Source organism: Meriones unguiculatus, chromosome 4, assembly GCF_030254825.1.
Source record: "Meriones unguiculatus strain TT.TT164.6M chromosome 4, Bangor_MerUng_6.1, whole genome shotgun sequence".
Lineage (NCBI taxonomy): Eukaryota > Metazoa > Chordata > Mammalia > Rodentia > Muridae > Meriones > Meriones unguiculatus.
Genome location: NC_083352.1, coordinates 137608749 through 137623244, shown reverse-complemented (window position 1 = coordinate 137623244; position 14496 = coordinate 137608749). Strand labels below are relative to the sequence as shown.

At 38.2% G+C, this 14496-nt stretch overlaps 1 protein-coding gene across 2 annotated transcripts in view; it reads right to left on the bottom strand.

Moving 5' to 3' along the window:
• Esf1 (ESF1 nucleolar pre-rRNA processing protein homolog) overlaps positions 1 to 14496 on the bottom strand; it is a 51771-nt gene that overhangs the window by 18630 nt on the left and 18645 nt on the right. For both annotated transcript variants that reach the window (XM_021642563.2, XM_060383180.1), the window contains exon 9: positions 11293 to 11454. In XM_021642563.2, coding sequence (XP_021498238.1) covers positions 11293 to 11454 — 162 coding nt within the window. The remainder of the gene's footprint in view (positions 1 to 11292; positions 11455 to 14496) is intronic.

Sequence of the window (14496 nt, the reverse complement as noted above, 5' to 3'; positions counted from 1 at the left end):
TAACAAAACCTGAAGAACAAATCCTTGAGTCACTGCTGAAGCCTTCTACAAGGCTTTGGAGTTAAGATCTGAAGGGCCACCAGCTCTACTTTACATAGCTTGGTTCTTCCAATGCTGTGCTTTCATGGTTCACCTCTAAAGCTTTTTGTTAAGAGCTTATTTCTGCTCTTGACTTATATGTCCTTTACTATCATTAAACTAGCACTTTAAAAATGTAGTTGGCACTAAGTCAGAATCATTGCCAGGGCTGTTTTTGCATTTACAGCATTTTGAATGTATTTCGGAAGATGAACTAGATTTATCACCTCTTTATTAAAATGACCATTTTGAAACATTCCATTCACTGTTACATTTTACTTTGTTTGTAAGGAGACAGGGCTGGATCCCAACTTACTATGTAGGCCAGACAAGCCTTGAACCTGTGACCCTCCTGGCCCTGACAAACTGGATTAAAGTGTGTGCCACAATGCCCAGCCATTTGCTATTTTTAAAAGATGGATTTTGTGTCATATAAATATTTAAAGCTCCATCTCCAACTGTGTCCTCCAAAAATTTCTAACAAAAACAGATGAATAAATAAATACTATTATCTTCAAAGACAACAAAGAAGTAGTTACATATTCTCTACTCTGGTAGCAGTGAGAACCTTGGCCATCTTTAGGCGTTACCCTCTCCTTTATCTACTCACTCAACTCATATTTGGTCCCAGTATGCAATATGATCTGGCAGGGATTAGATGTATGCACCCCCGCCCCAAATGCACTTTCTCCTTTCAAAACACCTGGTAGACATCCAAAAATATAGAACTACCACAACAGTGCTTTTAGGCAATGGGCCCTCAGGGCCAGTTTGAAACAGGTGAGCTCTTAGGTCCATTTCCTGGCTGGCAGGCAGACTTAACCTCCACATTTCTAGGCCTTAGAAAAGTGCTAAGTTAAATTACGCGTACTGTCAAGTTTCTTTTTATGACATACTGACGGTAGGAGCTCTGATTTGTTAGATGCCAAACTAGCAATACAATCTTTCATTAAAAAATGTATCTGGGGTTGGAGAAATGGCTCAGCAGTTAAGAACACAGGACTCAGGTTTGATTCCCAGCACCCACATAGTGGCTCAAAACAACCTGAAACTCCAGTTCCAGGGGACCCAATGCCCTCTTTCTGTTTTCCTTAGGCACCAGGGATGGCCTGGATGCATAAATATACAAGCAAACAAAACACTCATACACATACTTTGGCTGTCCTGTCCTCGCTTTGTAGACCAGGCTGGCCTCAAACTCACAGAAATCTGCCTGCCTCTGCCTCCCTGGGAGCTGGGATTCTAGGCACATGCCACAGTGCCCGGCAAGATACATTCTTATGAGAAAAACACTTCACATTAATAAACAGTTTTCAGGAGAAATGTGAGTGATACAAAGTCATATACAGATCTTCAAATGAAATGGTAATATACCTAGGGAATGTAAGGTGAGAGCATCATATGGAGAAGGCAGAAAATTCTGATAACAAGTTTTCATTTAACAAGACAGCATAACACATACAATGCATGCAGGTCAGCATACAATCAGTTTAATTTCAAATCTCAAAGCGTATTATTATTAGATGATAGTGAAAGCTTTAAAACTTTTCTACTTATTGTCGTGAGACAAGGTCTGACCTGGAAATCATGTGGACTCATAAAGACCCACCGGCCTCTGCCTCCCAAGAGCTGGGAATAAAGGCAAGAGCCACATGACGGGCCGGGTGCACGAAAGGGTATTACGTGGTTATTTGCATCATGTAACTGAGGTCCATTTCATCTGGCACTTTAACATGTACATAAATAACGCTTATTATTTACTATACAGCCTTTTCAGCTTCACCTGCATGTGGCAGCTCTGCACACAAAAACAGCATGAAGTCACGCTCTCTCACATTCATTACAGTTAGCATAGTCCCAATACACAGTAAGTACTTGATAAACACGTCTGTCTTGATCTGTTTTGAAGGAGGGATTCATATTTCCTGCCAAGTGTTTGATCTTTAGTATTTAGAACATATTATTTCCAACAGAAAATGAATCAAAACTTTAAGGTCTCAATGGCTTCTGTCTCAAAGTGGTTTGTGTGGACACTAGTTCTAAAAAAATTCATGCAAAATTATCCTTGGGAAATAATACTTCTCTGGAACTTAGTTTGTTTCTAGCAATAAAGAAATAATATCTTAAGCTCAAGTCTTTCTGTAGTTTTTTTGTGCCTGGCTCTCACTTAATATACCAAAATAGAAGAATGACAAACACATTGCAATGAGTTAACACACCACCACGATAACTTAAAAATGCTTTGTTCTCATTGTCATCATGAGGTCATTTAAATCCTCCTGCCACAGATCACAGTTGTTTATGTTCTAAGTCCTTAAAAATATGCCCATCCCAGAAGTCTCTTGGCAAACGCACAAGAACATTCTTCAGAGTCAGTTTAGCCTCACTTAAGAGAAGCCATGATGTGATTTGAAAAACAACTTCACTATAACTGCTTTTAGTTTTGTACAATTTTTTTTAAATAAAAAAACCCAACTTTAAGCATATACTCATAGGTTGCCAAATTAAAGATATCAGTAATTCCACAAATAAGGGTAAAGCCCCTTCTAAAGCTAACCACAACTGCAGATGACTCAATATAACAATAATTATTTAATAAGCACAATCTATTCTGAATTATTTTGGCAGTTTCTGTGCATATAAAAAGACTCATAAATATTTTTACAAAATCTTCAAGAAGAATATACATTCCTCCTGACCTTACCCACATGTAATATTTGAAAGTATTCAAGGGACAGGATACAACGATTTTAAACAACTCAAGTATGTCCTATTATTAAACAGCATTTGTTTATTTAAACAAATTCGTGTTTTAAGAGTCCTCATATAGGTCGAGGCTGGCACTTTTCACTTCAGTATGGCTTAGGACTCATGGGGAATACTTATGAACACAGATCAATCTTGTAAATCAGACTATGTAGCACTCAATTCCAAAAGCTTTAAAATGTTACTAACCACCATCACTAACACCAAATTCCAAATGAACTCATTCTGAGTCCTGGGCTTTATAGAGGAAAATCACCATCCACGTCCTGAGTAACACTGCCATCAAGGCTCCATGTCCAACTAACACATTACTCCTGAAGGTGTGAGGACACGGAGGGACACACTCACTTATATAATAAGGGGCCAAATTAGTAGCTAGTGAGAGTCCTGGCATCCAGCACACGTCTTATAAATGTCTATAGAATGAGAAAGCAAGTGAAAGGAAAGCGATTCCAGTCTGTCCCACCGACTAGGAATAACACACGGAACTGAAGTAAAGTAAAAACTAGTGTCAGTAACAATAACAAATGGCTAAAGCTGTCAATCAGCCAGAGTCAACAAATGTTCTCTGGTTGTACTCAATATTGTTAGAATCCACATCTACTATGTGAAAACAGAGCTAAAATGAGGACAGTAAGGATTAGTCTAAGAAAGATGCGCAGACTGGAAATTTCTATTCACATAACTTTGTATCTTTCCAAACATTTAATAAATATCCATGAAAGGTATGTTCAAAGTAACCACTGAATAGACATTACTTTTTGCTGTTATTACCTAAACTTATTTCACTGTTAGAAAAGCTTTACATTTGTCTAGACCTCGAGTTATCTTTCTCTAACTTACTATCCCCTTCAGGTTCCCTTAAAGAGATGGATTCCACCTCCCGGGTACTAACTCACCACACATCCAACTGTCCCCTACGCCTGCTTCTTAGAGTTCAATGTTCTCACAACAATGACTGCAAATACAAGACATGTGGGCCTCATTAGGGCAATGTTGTTTCTCATATTTGTCTCAAGTTTATTTGTGTGTTTTTCTTGCCGTTTAAGCAGTTTGTCATCACACTAACAGACTACCAAGCTGTCCTCATATTAGCAGACTAACTTCTGGCCAAGTCTAGGAAGGCCATTCTGCTAACTTAGAAATTATTTGTTCTATTGTTACTTTTATGTACTTATAGGCAAGGTAGAAAATAAATAAAATCTTTTGCACAAGTGCCTAAGATATACGGAAACAAAGAGAACTCTTGAGTCAAGTCTCAAAAAGGAAGCTCAAATAGAAGTATTAAACTAGTTCAGAAGCAGGGAGTTTTCCTTGGGGATACACTAAGCTAATATGGTCTAGTTTGGATTTTGGGTTGTTATATGCGGCCAGCCAAGGAGGCGGGAGACAGAGTTTGTAGTCTGATCACGGTGGGAGGTCCCAAGATCCTCAAATGTGGCCCCAGGGATGATGACCCTCCCCCTACAGTTCAGGGGGAGCACATGGATCAGGGGGAGTAAAAATATAGTTCCCCTCTGAGGCTTTGTAACCACAAGCCCACAAACCCATGCACTTGTGGCTAGAATTCACACTACTTGTGTGGTCCCAAATACAGCAATTCAAAAATTTGATAGGTCTTGGAGTAGAAATGCCCCCAGGCACGTGACAAATACTCTCTGAAGGAAGGTTCTCTGATCCTAAGTTCCTGTAAGAAATGAAAGATCCAAGACAAGAAGATCCCAATTCAAGTCCCTAGAGTAAGTAGAAACAAAACCCCGTACATAGACCATGGACTTGGAAATTGAGATACAAAATAGAAAATCAGCACATAAAAAGGCAAAAGAGGAAATGAAAAGATTAGATTATCAGAAGGATGAGACAGGTTTGGAGGATAAAAGAAAAAAGCAACTCCTGGAGATAAAACATCAAGTCAGTGTCCAAGTTAAAATGCATACACCAGAAAGAATTAAGAAATAAAAGTAGAACTGAAGAAACTACCCAGCAAGCTGTGCAGATTCAGAAGCATGGAAGTTAGTTATCAGATGCAAAGTAAGAAAGTAACACATATCAAACATGAGTTTTAGAAGAGAAACCAGAAAAGATAAAGAGAACCCAGGACTTTAAGAGGAAGATGGCAGAGGGATTTTCAGCTGATGAAAGATACTAGTCGGGACTACAGTATTCAAGGAATTCCAAAAAGAGTTAAAAATAAGCAAAACTACCACATCAGCTGTGTCACAGCCATCTAATTTGGCACAGGCAGTAAACACACCTTAAAAGCCAGGCACCCAATGATGCAGCACCTTCTGAACTGGCACCCTAACATACACTGACAGTAAGTTTCCTTCTTCCAGGAGCAGGGCTACGAGGTGGACTGGCCTAGGATATCCACCATAGCGGGGGCTGCTCCTCCCCCTCCAACCTGCAACACTCACAGCCTCACCAGCAGAGCGAGCTCAAAGAACAGTTCTGTCAAGAGCAGCATCTTTCATCACTATTCATTTTTGTTACCACAAACCCCACCAATACACATAAAAATACAAATAAATAAAGATCTTAACACCACCACCACCAACAAAAACCTAACTCAACTAGAGAGAAATCAAATCTGATATTGGAAACCTAGACAACTATCCAGGGCTAGTGAGCTCATGTATTTTTGAGAACCTACAACCACACTTTACTAAGCCAGCTACTAACTACATTCTCAATATTTGTCATTATACCCATTTGTCACTATAACACACACACACACACACACACACACACACACACACACACACATAACAATTACTGAAAATGGAGGCCATGATTTTGAAAGAGAGAAAGGCAGGGCATATGGGAGGGTTTGGAAAGACAAGGGGAAAGTAAAGTAATTGTATTAGAGTCTAAAGAAATTAAGACTCTTAAAAAAAAAAACTCAACCTCAAATCTTATGATAAATACTAGAAAAATATGAAAGAAACAAAACCCAAAATGTAATATAACTAGCATGAAACGTATCCTCAGTTTTCACTAACATAGTTTTTCAATAATCTAGAAAACTAAAAAAGTGACTAGCAACTCTATAGAGAAAATGTGTTAGAACCACTTTTAGACAATCCTATCTGCCTCTCATTTTAAAAACTGTTTACTCTGTATATGTGTGTGCTTGTGTGGGTGTGCATCACATTTGGGCAGGAGCCCCAGGAGAGGTGGCAGATCCACAGGAACTGGAGTTAGACAGTTGTGAGCCAGTCTGGGTGCTGGGAACCAAGCCTAGGTCTCCTGCAAGACCAGTCAACATTCTTAACTGCTGAGCCATCACTGTAGCTTCTGCGTTTCATTTTTATTGCACAGTCCACAAACAACCCCGATAGTCTTCACATAGGATGAAGTTTCAGTTTATTACTTTACAAAGCCACCCTATTAACTGGATGATCAGGCCGAAAGTCTAATCACCTAACAGCTGTGTGACTCTGCAGTTATCACATAGACTTTCTTTTCTATCACCAGACAAGGAGGCAAATTGCAAAGTACTTTAGCTCATTTTTAAGCGCAGGCCTTCCGTTTGATGCTCTCCTCAACTCAACTTTCTTTTTTCTGCCTAAGGCTACTTGTTTTCAGCATGGCATTTGGAGATTTTTTTTTAGTGTTGTGCTTCTGAGGATAAACTTGGGAATTCATTTAGACAAGTGCTCAGCCCTTGAGCTCCATCCCACCTTCTAACTCCTTCCTTAACCCTGCCCCCCCGGGTGTCACTAGAGACTTAGCCAGGGTCTACCAGTCAAGTGCTCTATCACTGAGTGACATCCATGGCCTTCAACTCAAAATTAAAACATCTGGCTTTTTAAAAAGCTTTAAGCAAAAAACATTTTGTGAATGTATTTCAAATAATGAGTACATTGGCAATAAATGGAAATAGAGATATAGCCAAAAATAAATAGTGAACAGGTTTTAAGATGCCAGAAAATTAAATGTTTGGATCAAGGCTACCTAACAAAAGGAATATACAACTCGTTCAACACACTGTTTCTGAATAAACAATGAATAATTCAACAGCCATGTATGTTGTCTCTGATGTCTATGTAAGCTTCCCGATGGAAAACAGCAAAAGAACAGACCAATGAGAGACGGGGAGCAGACGTAAGAAAATGGGCTCACTGCTCTGACAAGTGGGTGGCAGTGGTGGCGCACTCCTTCCATCCCTGCGCTTGGAGGCCGAGGCAGGTGAATCTCTGGGTTCAAGGCCAGTCTGGTCTGCACAATGTGTTCCAGGATAGCTAAGGCCACACAGAGAAACCCTGTCTTGAAAAACCACCACCACCACCAAAAACAAAACACACAAACACACAAACAAACAAACAAACAAAAGAAAAGTGGAGGCAAGACAAAGTGGTGAAAATGAGCTGTAACCCCACTCTACCGCCCAAGGCAGGAAGAAAGGGGAACTGCTCTCTTGGGGTGAGACAGCAGGAGGCACACTCACTGATTAACTCATTGGAGAGTCAGACAGGAACTTTACACAGTATCCAGTAGAAGATGCTATGTCACAAAGACAAAACTAAGGAATTACAGATTTTTCAAGAGTCTTCTAATTAATGTTCCTACATAGTCTTAATTAGTAATATTGAATTACCACATTTTCATAGTAAGTAAGTATCAATAGAAAGAGTAGTTTACCTTAGTCAAGTCCATGGATACTGGGTTTCTATGACTGGAGCCTGCTATCTATTTCACTTGGTCCTTACACTTTAGTGACTATACTCAATGTAAAGAGGCAGAAGTTTAAGTAGCAGCAAGTTTCCTTCAACTCAAACAAGTATAAGTAAGATTACTTATTCTTCTCAAGAGTTTAATATTTGAGATGGAAGCCCCAGAAGAACCAGTGAATGACACATACTCTCCCGGGCCTTTCTCATTTACTCAAGTATATCACAGAAGCACACAGGTTTATAATAATTGTTACAAAAACCTGTATTTTCTTAAGATAAATCTATCAAAATACATATGACATGAAACATACCTTCACAAATGCCTCAAAACTAAGTATTATTAATCCTACTCTTCAAATTTGTAAACCGATGTTGAACAAAAGTAGCTCTATTACCTCACATAGCACATATATGTAAAAAACCCCTTTCACAATCACACTCACATATATATGTATATGTATACAACAAGCATTCACAGTAAAAACACCCTATCAGAAGCCTTCAAAAATACAGATTGGGCTGGCAAGATGGCTAAGTAGATAAAGGTACTTGTCCCCAGACATGACAACCTGAGTTTGATTCTAAGAAGCCTCATGCTGGAAAGAGGAAAAATGACTCTTGAAAGTTGTTCTGTGATCTTCACAAACCACCTACCTTTACACAGAAGCACACACATGTATGTACACACACACACAGTTTGAATATTTATAAATGTCAGTATAGTTTAAAAAAAATTTAAGTTGATGTATTCAATTCTCTAAGGAAATCAACATCACTCTATTCAGAAAAATGTGAAACGTACTGACTGTTGAAGAAACTATAAATTGATGTGACATTTTGGAAAAGAAATCTGACAGCAACCTCAAGAAACACACAGAAAGTGCCCATGTCCCCTGCTGGTACTTCTATTTTGGGAAGCTACTCTACAAAAAATAGCTCAAGCTGTGAAAAAAGATATAGATTCTGTATAACATCTTAGACCAGTGGTTTATAATCTTTTCGCCTATTAGATATCCTGCATATCACATATTTATATTACAGTTCACAGCAATATCAAAATTACAGTTATGAAGTAGCAATGTGGTAATTTTATGGTTGGGGTCACTCCAATACGAGGAACCGTATTAAAGGGGTGCAGCATTAGGAAGGTTGTGACACCTGGCACCTGGGTTTAGTACTGATCCTTCTGATGTAGGTTTGAGACAACCACAGGCTGACCCCAGCATGTGTGAAGAGGAAGGCAAGGCGGACAGCTGATTAGTGTGAGCTTGACTGCCAGCATCTGACTCTTGCTCTGGCATGGATGCTCTTCACTGGCCTTCTAAAGGGGACGGGGGATGGGAAGACTGTTAAAAACAGACTGTTGTTTTTTAAAATTAAAAAAACCTAAAAAAAACACAAGCCAGGTATTGGCTAGTGATGAAAGCCAAGAGCCCTTAGAAAGGACCAATTTGTGGCTTTGGAAACTGTCCTGTTTCTCTTAATGCCACAATCCACTGCACTGAAAGATTAGAAATATGGTTAAACATTTGACAACAGAGAAATGACAAATGGAACTAGAACTTACCCAAGCCATAGCTGAGTCAGGGTGGTAGAATTATGGGTGATAATTTTTCATTTTATATTATTTTGTCTTTTTTTTTTTTTTTCCAGAGCTGAGGACCAAACCCAGGGCCTTGCGCTTGAACGCTCTACCACTGAGCTAAACCCCCAACCCCTTCATTTTATATTAAAAACAAAATAAAACCAAAACTTTAGCTAATATTAGCATTCCTTCCACAAAGCAAAAGTCAAGATAAAAACACACTAAGAGGTATAGCTCCTAATTAACTTCATGAGGTCTCCTACTCTATTAGCAAGGATATTTCAAGAAAATCACAGATCAAAATTCATCACTAAAACAGGGGCTAAATTTTGTATCCATGGATTCTATATCCACCAACTTCAATAAAAACTATTAAAAAAAAATCCTGAAACTGTACCTGCACTGAACACATATATTGTTTGTCACTATCAAAAATATGTATTTACTATGACAACTGTTTCCATGGCCTTTGTCATTTAGATATGATTTTAAGTATACAAGATGATGTATACAAGTTACCTGCAAATGACAGCTCCTGTATTTGTATATGTAGGAGCTACTGGAATGAACAGTAGAAACAGTGAGAGACTAATTATATGTAAATAGCAGCGGGCTGTGAGCATTTCTACTTGCAAAGTACATGCAGATATGTCTAACTATTGGTGTGTATGTGTGTAAATATATACTGTATGGGACAATCCTTGTTTATGCTAGCTTTAACCTACCTTTAGGCTTGACTTTTATTTTAAAAATTTAATTTAATTTAATTTTATTAGTGTGAAGCATTATTGTGAAGGTGCCAGATCCCTTGGAATTGGCATTACACACAGTTGTGAGCTGCCATGTGGATGCTGGGAATTGAACCTGGGTCCTTTGGGATTAAGAGCAGACAAGGCTCTTAATCACTGAGCCATTTCTCCAGCTCCTAGGTTTGACCTTTTAAAATTTGCATGGTACTATTCTACTAGGCCACATTTTTTAACTCAAGCAAGATTGACATGGAACACTTAATAACACATTTTATATTAGTGAAACCTTATAAATGAAGAAACAATAATGGTGACAAGAAAAGGGATCACTTGAGAACTATAGCCTTGGAAAAGAATTGTAATAATACTTGGTTTCAACTTTCAATATTCTTTTTTTTTTTTTTTTGGTTTTTTTTTTAAACATTTTTTTTTAAGATTTATTTATTTATTATTTATAGTGTTCTGCCTGTACACCAGAAGAGGGACCAGATCTCACTATAGATGGTTGTGAGCCACCATGTGGGTGCTGGGAATTGAACTCAGGACCTCTAGGAAGAACAGCCAGTGCTCTTAGCCTCTGAGCCACCTCTCCAGCCCCTCAATATTCTAAATAGAGGAATCAGACCTAGGAAAGGGCTATGCTTATAACTGGACAGGAAAAACCTGTAGTTAGTACACCCAACAAACTAATAAAATATAAGCTGGAAAGAGTATAAAATGATGGCCCCCCACTCCCCACCCCAACGCTCAGGGAATATATAGGTAAAAAGAGGTAGAAAGAGTTTAACAGCCAGAAGGCTCCAGAGAAACAGCATTCCCAGAAATAGGACTGACACACGTAAGCGCTCACAGAGACCACGACAGAACAAGAGCAACAGGTTCACAGCAGACCTCGGCCCTGAGAAGGGGCAGTAGACACAGCCCAGCCCCAATCAAGAAGATATTTGCATGACACCTACCGGGAGAGGGAAAATCAGTTTTCTCTAAGAGAATGGCACTGGGTACATCAGCCAGAAGAAGCTGGGGCAGGCCCTGTGCCCAGGAGTAGCCATTACACAAGAGAGGCCACTGGTTTTCTGTGTACTTAGTTTTATTATGTGTGTGTATGTGCATGTTCTTTATTTTCTTTTGAGTTTGTTTTTTCATCTTTTTAAACATTTTTCTTTTTTTTGAGAGAGAACATGAGGTTTGAGTGGGTATGGGGTGGGAGGATCTGGGGGGTAGGGAGAGGGGAAAGAATATATATGATCAAAGTGTACTGTATACAAAAATTTTAAAAAAATGGAAAAATAGCAAAAATGTTAATTCTGAAGTGAATTAAATACCATTTCCTTACTAGAAATTTTATTTCTGGAAAATAGCTTTTTTAAAAGTTTGCTTTATTATTGCAGCTAAATGCATTCAGAAGCAAACCTGACCTTTAATATCTAATTCTTACCTGGAACCCACTTGATCTCCATTTCCATATCATTTTCTTTTCCTTTCTTTTCTTTTTCTTGAATAACCTGCAAGAGCTGTCTATACTTAGCAATTTGTTCTTCATCATCCTTCTGGCTTTTCTTTGTTTTGCCATCTTCTCCTACATTGACTCCATCCTCACCTAAAACAAACAAGCAAATTAATCAATCTCATTTAATAGAGAGAAACAATTATTTTCCCACTTTACTGTTTAGCTCTCATGCTCTCTTCAGGACACTGCTACAACGTCGTGTTAAAGAAATACTGCAACCACGGAACACAACTTCAACTTGTAAAAATGAAAGCAAAGACTTTGGTCCTGTACTCAGTAAGACCCAGACACAACAAAGCCATTGTCAGACACAACATAAAATTCCCTTCTGTGAAACTGCAAGAGCACTAGGGTACACTTTAGTTCCTTCTCTGTCCTCCGTCACCAGCACAGCGGCTTTGAAAATATTCTGTTCAACAAAAGGAGGCTGAACTTTGCTAGATTCGGCACATGGGATTGGCCTCTCGGGCCACAGAGAAGAGGCGAAGGAAGCTGTTTAGAATATAAATCTGACACCCGATTACACTGGCAGTCCTTTCCACTGGATTGTGAATAAGCACATTTACTCCTAGAGTGTTGTTCATCAATTAAATTAATTTTGCTGTGTGGAAAGGTAACTGATTATTTCTAAATTCTAGTTTCATAAAAATTAAAACGTGAAGAAACAGTATAAAACTCACTGGCAACGTGTATCAGAGAAAAATCAACCCATAAAGGAAGTTTGTTCTACAGTTTCAATGTAAATTCTTCAAGTCAGTAACATAAACTAGAAAACTGGGTTTTAACGTAAAACATACAAACTTATTAAATTCATTAAACATCTCCAGTAGAGGAGGGCTGAAAGTGAGGCAGCGAGGCTCGAGTTCCTGTCTCTGTAACCTGTGGGCCACTGAACTGCGATGTAAGCCTGGAGCTACAGATTGTCAGTGTTCACACCTTGCTCTTACGTCTTCAAAGCAGGGGACAGGCCAGGGAAGACATCGTAAGTACATATTTAACAATTATTGTTCTTTCTAATGAACACAAAATGGCTGTGGGCATTCTTCCCATCATCCATCACACTTTTACATTTCCACCCACAGCCGAAACTCATTGTTTTGTTTTGCTTGTGCTTTGTGCCACAATAATAATGTTAGATGGAATTCTGTTCTATGTCCCATCATGCAATGGAGAAAACATGAGGAACACATTAACGAAATGGCAATGTATTTCATTCTATTAAAAGCTTACTTCTGAAAACATAATTAGAAGCAAGCTCCTTCCAGGTTGAAATTCTAGTGGTAAGTCTCTGATGGCTTACTTTAAATTGATTTTTTCCAGTACTAAAATTGTACTTTCTGAAGCTCTAAAATGTGGGATAACTCATGTAGGTCTGTTTTTTTAATTCAAGGACACTATTTTATGAATGTCTTAATAGTACTTAAGATTTTTCAAAAATAAATTCAAACAGTAAGCTATTCTTACAAACAACAATCAGGAACATTTAGTACTCAAAAATACTAATGTAGCTATCACAGCCACTAAGTTACAGATTAAGGCAAGTTTGTAATCAATTAAAATACAGGAGAAAAAGGCATGCTTTTGAAAGAGAACATAATTGGCATATTTCAGACTGAAAGACATTAATCTTTAGTTTTAAGAATTAAAATACACTATACCAGATACTATGTTAAATACTTTACAGACATCATTTCAATCATTCCATGAGCCAGCTACTATTATAATTCTTACTTCACAACTACACAAAGAAAGGAGCAGAGAGCTAAGAAAACTTGACCTCTGCTATGTCACTATGTGGTAAAGTCAAGATTTGGAACCAACAGAGTCTAAGGATTTTTCTTCCTATTTTACAATACTGAAGGTTAACCATAGTGCTTTATGAAGCTTGGCAAAAACTCTACCACTGAGCCATATCCAAGAGAGTAAGTCGATTTAGTACAAGATATTAAATATAATGAAAAATTACGGCTTACTTTCTGATGTTAATACTTATTTCCTGATAGAAGCTGCCCTATTGTTAATTGTTTTAAAATTTTAAATGGGGGCTGGGTGGGTAAAGAAATGGCTCAATGGATAACAGCACTGGCTCCTCTTCCAGAGGACCTGGGTTCAATTCCCTGTGCCCATATGACAGCTCAGAAGCCATCCATAATTCAAGATCCAAGGGATCTTGAAGAGATGCCCTTTTCTGGCTTTTATAGGCACTAGGTTTGCTCAAACAGCACACAGACAAGCAGGCAAAACACCCATATATATAAAATAAAATGAAATAAAGTAAAATAATTCCAGGATGAGTGAAATGGCTCAGAGAGGACAGATACCTGCTGTCAAGCATGGTGACTGACTCTGATCCCCAGAACCCACATGGTAGGAAAAAACAACTGACTCCTTCAAGCTCTTCTCTAATTTCCACACTCATACTCAATATATGTATACACACACACTCACTCACACTATAAGTGTAATAAAAAAGAATAAAATTTAGTTCCATTTTTCAAAAACAAACAAAGCCCATTTGAAAAACATGGACCCAGTAAAAAAACAAAAACGAACAAAAAGCTATTGAGAATTTTCAGAAAAGTACATAATGTCCATACAGACATATAAATTTCTTTCCTATACCTACAGTAGATGAAGACAAAGCCATCCTTTTGATTTACAAGGGAAAGGCTATAAAGGTCTGTGAGAGGCTATACTATGTACATTAAGAAAAAAAAACCTTCAGATTCATCAGACGGATTAATAAGCACCAGCCACCATAGCCTTAAAAATGTATAGTCTTTCATATCCAATACAAGCACCACTGCAAATTACATATGCTCTTTATTAAAGCTTCATTACATTTATTTATTGTATGTATACATGTGCCATAAAAACTCTGAGGCATTGCTTCTCTCCTTCCCTGTGTGGGTGGGACCCAGGGACCAAATTCAGACCATCAGGCCTGACAGCAAGAGCCTCTACCCACTGAGCCATCCCACCAGCCTGAAAACTACACTTTTCTAGAGTATGAAACACTTATGTAATTACATGGCTTTATCAGTATGTAAGATATACAAATAAACAGTAGCTATTAAACACAGTTTTCCTTTCCCTAAACTGGTAACTGCAAAATAGTATTTTATGGCAAAC